We start from the raw sequence: 6,803 nt of genomic DNA on the forward strand, positions 1-6,803 counted from the left end.
GCTCCTTGGGTTTCCTGGTTTTCCTCCCGCTGTGTGAGAACCTTGGACCCCAGTACTGATGGTAGCAAGCTGGGGACTGCCCAGTGTGCTGGAAACTGACCAGCCTACTTTGCATTTGCTTTGGCTGGTTCTTTCTAGCCCAGGGATGGTGAGGGGCTTCAAGGGGCCTCAGTTCTGCAGTCTCCTCATGGTCTGGCTTGGTGTCCTTATAGCTGGGATTCTTCAAGCGGGCGAAGCACCCTGAGGCCACTGTACCCCAGTACCACGCAGTGAAGATCCTTCGGGAAGACCGGCAGCAGTTCAAGGAGGAGAAGACAGGCACCATTCAGAGGAGTAACTGGGGCAATTCCCAGTGGGAGGGCTCCGACGCACACCCTATCCTGGCTGCCGACTGGCACCCTGAGTTGGGTCCTGATGGACATCCTGTGTCAGTCACTGCCTAACTTCTCCTGTCCCAAGCCCAGCCTCTGGGTTCCTTCCACCCTTTCCCAAGATGGCTCTTTGGGGGTGGAGATAGTGGAGTAGGTTGCTGGCTTCATGTTGAAATAAGGCAGGTTCTGCTTTCTCAGGGGCACAGATCTTTCCCACCGTGAGAACCACCCCTTCCCATCTTCTCCGTACAATGCTGTGAGACACGGGGCATGGCTGGAAGGACAGGCATGACCTGGTGCAGGATGGAGAAGAAGGGGTACTGAGCTGCCTCTCTCACCCACCCTGTAAGACCGTCTTCCCCAAAGTGCCTTAGACAGAGGGTCAGGGAAGAGATCGTGTCACTGTCTCAGGGGCCCTTCCCTCCTAAGTCTTTCCTGTGCTCTGGCCTTAGTGTGCTGTACCAGCCCAGCGGATCTTGTCTATTTATTAAAAAGTATTTGACAATAAGAACTCTGGCTGCTTTATTGAGTGCTGCTCTCATTCTGACGTTTGTCTGCTCTCTGTTCCTCTGTAGTTCAGGATAGAGTGTATGGTGGGGAGGGAGGCTGAGGTGGCCAAGCAAGGGATACATGCCAAGGGGGCACCAGGGAGAACGTTACAATGCTGTGAGACACGGGGCATGGCTGGAAGGACACACAAGGGCGAGAGAGAGAGAGAGAGAGAGAGAGAGAGAGAGAGAGAGAGAGAATGAATGAATGAATAAATGAATGAATAGGGGTCCTAGAAGGGTTGGGTTGGGTAAGTCCAGGGCCTTGCAGTCTAGTTTTCTGCCTCAAGAGAGCAGGAAGAAAGCCTCACTGTGGAGAAAGGCTGAAGCTGATTAATGATCACCCCGGCCGTGGCAGCGGTGCTGAGAGTCTCTGCTTTACCTGACCCCTCCTTAGAAGTACTGGGGTGGCTTCTGGCTGCAGATGGGGAGATCAGATGGCCTTCTTGGGGGAGAGTTATTTCACAGCTTTCCCCATGATGTGGGGCCCAACAGGTAACCACTTGAAGGGAGGGGGCTGCCATTCCAGTTGGACTTCAGAGAACTGTGCCTTCTCAATGTCTTTCCAGGTCTCTCTGGTGAGGTGGCAGCCATCTCCGATGTGTTTCCAGGTAGGTTCTAAAACTCGCTGCCACAGGAGGGCCTGGCTTCCCTGAGGCTCAGACACATGCTCCCAGAAGAACAGCAGGCCTCCCTGGGAGGGAGGGCGGAAGGAAGGAAGGAAGGAAGGAGTCAAGAACGTTTATCTGCCCCATGTGACTTGTGGTCTCAATTCTCTTCCTTCTCTAAGACCCGGCGTGCCAGATCTCACACAGCTCCAGACATTACCTATATGTCCAGCTCCTGCCCTCCTCACAGTGCATATAAGGAGCTTCTGGTAACTGGGTGACCACAACAGGGGAAAGATCTGAATAGAATTACTAGAATATTATACAGTAGGGAACAGGAGCAAGTGAGAGGACGTCCACGTGTGTAACCTTTGAGCATTGTTACACGATACTTCTTGTCTACCTGTTCGTGCTCAAGAAATCTGTGATTAAGCTTTTTTGTTTTGTTTTATTATTTATTTATTTATTTATTTATTTATTTATTTATTTATTTATTTATTTATTTATTTTTTGGGCACAGGGTTTCTCTGTGTAGCCCTGGCTGTCCTGGAACTCACTCTGAAGACCAGGCTGGCCTTGAACTCAGAGATCTGCCTGCCTTTGTCTCCCAAGTGCTGGGATTAAAGGTATGTGCCCAGCTACTTAGTGGTTAAGTTACAAAAGTCACAAAAACGTCTTATTGTATTTTAAATAAATTTACAAATTTGTGTTGGGTCACCTTCATGGCTGACCTGGGGCTGTGGGTCAGACACACGTGCTACACAGAGGTGTGATCCCAGCTTCTTCTGACTGCAACAGGACTCCCTCAAGCCCTTTTCCCCCAGTGTAGTCTTCCTAGGGAATTTGTTCACTGCTATACTGAATCACCACTGAAAGGTCACCCGGTTCAGAGCTCAGTCTCTAGATCACATCTTGTCCTGACTTCCAGACCTGAACTTTTAACAACCCATGTGGCTTCTCTGCATGGATATCTTAGTGGATCCTGAGACCCAGCACGTCCAGAACAGTTTTTCCATTCCAGCAAGTGGACGAGTCATCCACATCCTCTTCAGTTGTACAAGCCAGAAACTTCGGAAATTACCCTGAATCCCTCTCTTTCCATGCCCCGCTCAAACTCTCATAGACTCGACTCCCCCTAACACTTCTGCTTGAAGTGTTTTATTCCCCCCCCCATCCTCCACTAGAACACCTTTATTCCCTCCCCTCACACCCCCAAACCATGGTAACTTCTCAGACATCAATTTAAATTTCATTGCCTCCGCTGTCTTCCCTAACTCTCCTCACTCCCCTGTGTTTCCACAGCATCCTCTGTGCCCCTTCATGGTCAGATCTCCCACCCATCCACAGATGCTTATGCCTAATAGGCCATTCTGATGGTGCATTCAGCTGTCCGATGGTGGGCTACATCAGCTTCCTCTGGATTGCCCCTGCTTTGCTTACCTGTTCCAGGCCTATACCCTTCCTAGTCTACTCACCGGCTTCAGGACTCTCTGGACTTCCTGAAGGACTTTTCTGGGGCTCTGCACAGAACACAGCACCAGGGTACAGACCACCACATCCATGGAACTGTCAGCCAGCTGTTTCATGTTTTCTCCGTATGCCACAATGAAGCGCTCATATTGGAGGTGCCTGTTCTCAGCCATGCTCTTGGTCAGAAACTTCTCAAAGTTGGGGTTTGGGTCCACACAGGTGACCTTGCAGCCAGGCGGGTAGAACTGGAAGTTGGCACCGGTGCCACAGCCCAGCTCCAGCAGGGTCACTTCGTTGGAGGTCCCCTTAAGATCTTTTATCTGGCTAAATAGTTCTCGCTTCTTGCTCTCCATCTTTTTGTAGGACCTGGCTGTTAGTGTGGCCATTAGGTAGGGGAAGTAGGTTTTGCATATGGGCTGCCAGCAGCCCAGCAGAGCCAGCAGGTGTAAAGGCAGAGTCAGGAGCAGCACCAGCAGCTGCAGCAATGGAACCAGGACATCCATGGCGTTAGCTTCTGATGGCGCGTCTTGTGGAACACTGGATTTTTGCCTCTGCCCAGGCTGGCAGATGTAAGTCTCCCCTCCTCCTCTGACAGGACTTTGCTCTTTGCTTCTTGCCTTGTAATTCTTTTACTGGGCGGAGCATGTGCATGTGGAATTCCTCCAGAAGCATGGGTCACGCAATGTAATTGACTCTTCAACAAGTTTTATGTCGGTGAAGGATCAAGGCAGTGCCCATGTTACTGTGTTTTAGAAGATGGTTGAGCATGCTGGGTTGCCTCAGAGGGAGCAGGAAGGGGGCCAGGTGCGGGGGCATCTTTCAGATCACAGCCTCATGGGAGCCAAAGGCTAGGAGCAGAGTTGACTCATCGCTCTCAGATCTGCTCAGGTTGTGCAAACTAGAAACACCCTCTGGAATTGTAATCAGCAAAATGCCTTTGTCCTAAATGATGGCCAAATAGAATGTACAGGGTCAGGCCCGATGGTTAGGTGAGGGAAGGAGGTTATTGGTCAGAAGAAAGGCTGTGGGGTTGGAGACAGGCCTCAGCAGCAGAGTGCTGGTCTGCTGTGCTTGAGGCCCTGAACTGAAAGAGGGCACTTAAAAAAATCCTGTTAAATATTATATTTAAAATTTTATGTATGTATGCATGCACTGTATGAACACTCTTGAGTGTATGTGTGCTATGATGCACTTGTGGAGGTCCAATGACAACTCGTGGGAGTTGGTTCTGTCTGTCCACCACTTGAGTACCAAAGATTGAACTCAGGTTGTCCGGTTTGTCAGTAAATGGCTTTACCTGCAGATTCATCTCAACAGGCTCTGGTTTTCTTTTTAATGTTGTGAGTGTGTGTGCACGCATACGTACCAAGGTTAGCAGGTGGAGGTCAGAGGACAACTTCGTGGAGTTGGTTCTTTCCTTGTATCTTTATGTAGGTTCTGGGGATCAAACCCAGGTCTGCAGACTTGCACAGAAAGCACTTTAGCTACCTCAACCATCTCACTGGCTCTTAGAAGGCATTATTTTTGAGCTGAATTCTCATTTCAAATTCAAGGCCTCCAGACTCCATAAATAGAAGAAAAGGAAGAGACAAGGAAGGAGAGAAGAAAGAAGGGCAGACAGGGAGCGAAAGAGTTTGGAGACCTGAGGTTAGTCCTTGCTTGGTATGAGCTCTGCGACCTGTTGAGAGTGTTATCAAGTGTCAAACGAGGTGTGAGGTCCTTCCATGACGTCTAATGCCCCGCCCTGCTCCTGCATAGGTCCTGTATGATCATGGAGTGTAGGGGCAAGAGGCTGCCTGACGAGTCCTTGGGACCTGATGACAACTTAGTCCAGGAAAGCTTCAGGACCAGGTCAGAGCTGGCACTGACTCAGGGGTCTCACAGCATCAGAGTGCAAACTCCTAGGTGGTTAAAGTATTGATTTCTTTTTGCCTCTTATGTCTGAGGCCTCCCTTAGTGTCTTAGTAAGTCCTCATGGACTTGAGGGCTGCATAGCAGTGGCAGTGGCCATTTTCTTTTTCTTTCCTTTTCTTTTTGTTTCTTTTCTTTTCTTCTTCACCCCTTCTCTTTCTTCTTGTTGTGCTTTGCTAGGGTGGGGTTAAGTCTTTTGCTAGGCAACTGCTGTACCACTGAGTTATATCCTTAGTCTCAGAAGAAAGGGGTTGAGTATATGTTCATATAAGTATTGGATGTGGCTGGGGCTCAATGGTCAGAGTGTTCACTTGGCATGTGGAGGCCCTGCTTCTAGAATCCACAAAACTAGGTGACACATGTCTCTCATCTCAATCCATCCATCCATCCATCCATCCATCCATCCATCCATCCATCCATCCACCCAACCACCCATCCTTCCACTCACCCACCCACCCATCCATCCACCAATCCATCTATCTATCTATCTATCTATCTATCTATCTATCTATCTATCTATCTATCTATCTATCTATCCATCCATCCAATGGGAGGAAGAGTTCCAAGAGCAGGCAAAAGAGCCAGAGACACACCCACTCCGACAGTTAGGAGTCCTACAAAACTGTCAAGCTACCTGCCCCAGTGTATCTACAGAGGACCTGGTACAGACCCATTCAGGCCCCATTTCTCTGTGTAGCCCTGGCTGTCCTTGAATTCAGAGATTAGCCTGTCTCTGCCTAAGTGCTCGGCTGAGAAGGAGGTGCCATTAAGCCACATGTATCATTTTTGTTACTTATTATAAAGTTTGTTTTTTGGTTTCATAGAACTGATTGTTGCTTCATTTACCATCACTTTTGAGTTTTGTAGACCTGTTTTTTATGTAGTTATCTTACTAAATCAATCTCTCTCTCTCTCTCTCTCTCTCTCTCTCTCTCTCTCTCTCTCTCATTCAGGGTTTCTCTAGGTAGCCCTGGCTGTCCTGGACTCCCTCTGTAAACTGCTGGCTTTAACTTCAGAGATTCACTTGACCCTGCCACTGAGTGCTGGAATTAAAGAGAAAGAATTTTCCTGTTTAGGTCTGCCCCGCACATGCATAGCCTCCGATAAAACTCGATGGCCGTGTCATGCCTGCGGAACACCTTCATAACCACATCCTGAATGTCATGTCATTTTACCTACACATCTCTATTTTTCCTCAAACTTTACTCTTTATTACCTTTCAAAAATGGTTATCAGTTGCTTTCTTTTCTCTCATTCTTTTCTTATTCTTTTCTTCATTTACATTCCTGTTGTAGTCCCCCCTCCCACAGTTCCTCATTCCATTCCTTCTTCCCCCCCTCCCCTGAGAGGGTGCTCCCTCTCACCAGGCCTCTCCCTTCCCTGGGGCCTCAAGTCTCTCAAAGGTTAAGCACATCTTTTCTTTGTTACATTTTTAAATGTACGTTTTTTTAAAATCACACTTTGTGCCTGTGTGCACGTGCCCGTGCTCTTACCTAGGTACACATGTGGAGGTCAAAGGCAACCTGTGAGGATTAGCTCTTCTGCCACGCAGTTCTGGGTGTCGGTTTTGGTGGCAGGAACCTTTACTAGCTGAGTCATCTCAGCAGGCCTCTTTCTCTTTCTAAAGGGCATGTAGTTAAAACTCAGATACAGTATGGCTCTGAAGATGGGGCTCAGTTGTAGAGTGCTTAGTTAGAATCCACAGAACTCTGTGTGTATACTGAGTTCTCTATAAATGGTGTACAGAGAGTACACAGTTATAGCCTGATAGTCAGGAAGACTCCAGCAAGACTCCTTCAGTTACTCCATGGGAGCTGTCCCTGAGCCCTGACAGCTCTGTTTCTTGACTTGGTAGTGTTATCTTTCACCAGCACTGATAGGATCTTACCAAACCC

At 48.6% G+C, this 6,803-nt stretch overlaps 2 protein-coding genes across 12 annotated transcripts in view; one reads left to right on the plus strand and one right to left on the minus strand.

Annotated features, from left to right (window-relative positions):
- Itga7 (integrin subunit alpha 7) overlaps positions 1-882 on the plus strand; it is a 26,658-nt gene extending 25,776 nt beyond the window's left edge. For 6 of the 11 annotated variants that reach the window (NM_001429169.1, NM_001429170.1, NM_001429171.1 and 3 more), the window contains 1 exon segment: positions 213-882. In NM_001429169.1, the coding sequence (NP_001416098.1) occupies positions 213-443 (231 nt within the window). In that variant the 3' untranslated portion in view covers positions 444-882. 11 annotated transcript variants of the gene reach the window in all.
- Positions 869-3,522, minus strand: Tmt1b (thiol methyltransferase 1B). Its single transcript, NM_001024276.1, is given in 2 exon segments — positions 869-1,613; positions 3,003-3,522. Coding segments are annotated over 2 exon segments (735 nt in total). The 5' UTR covers positions 3,501-3,522; the 3' UTR covers positions 869-1,376.
- Positions 3,523-6,803: the final 3,281 nt, after the last annotated feature.

The sequence above is a fragment of the Rattus norvegicus genome, chromosome 7 (genome assembly GCF_021556685.1).
Source record: "Rattus norvegicus strain SHRSP/BbbUtx chromosome 7, alternate assembly SHRSP_T2T, whole genome shotgun sequence".
NCBI classification, from domain to species: domain Eukaryota; kingdom Metazoa; phylum Chordata; class Mammalia; order Rodentia; family Muridae; genus Rattus; species Rattus norvegicus.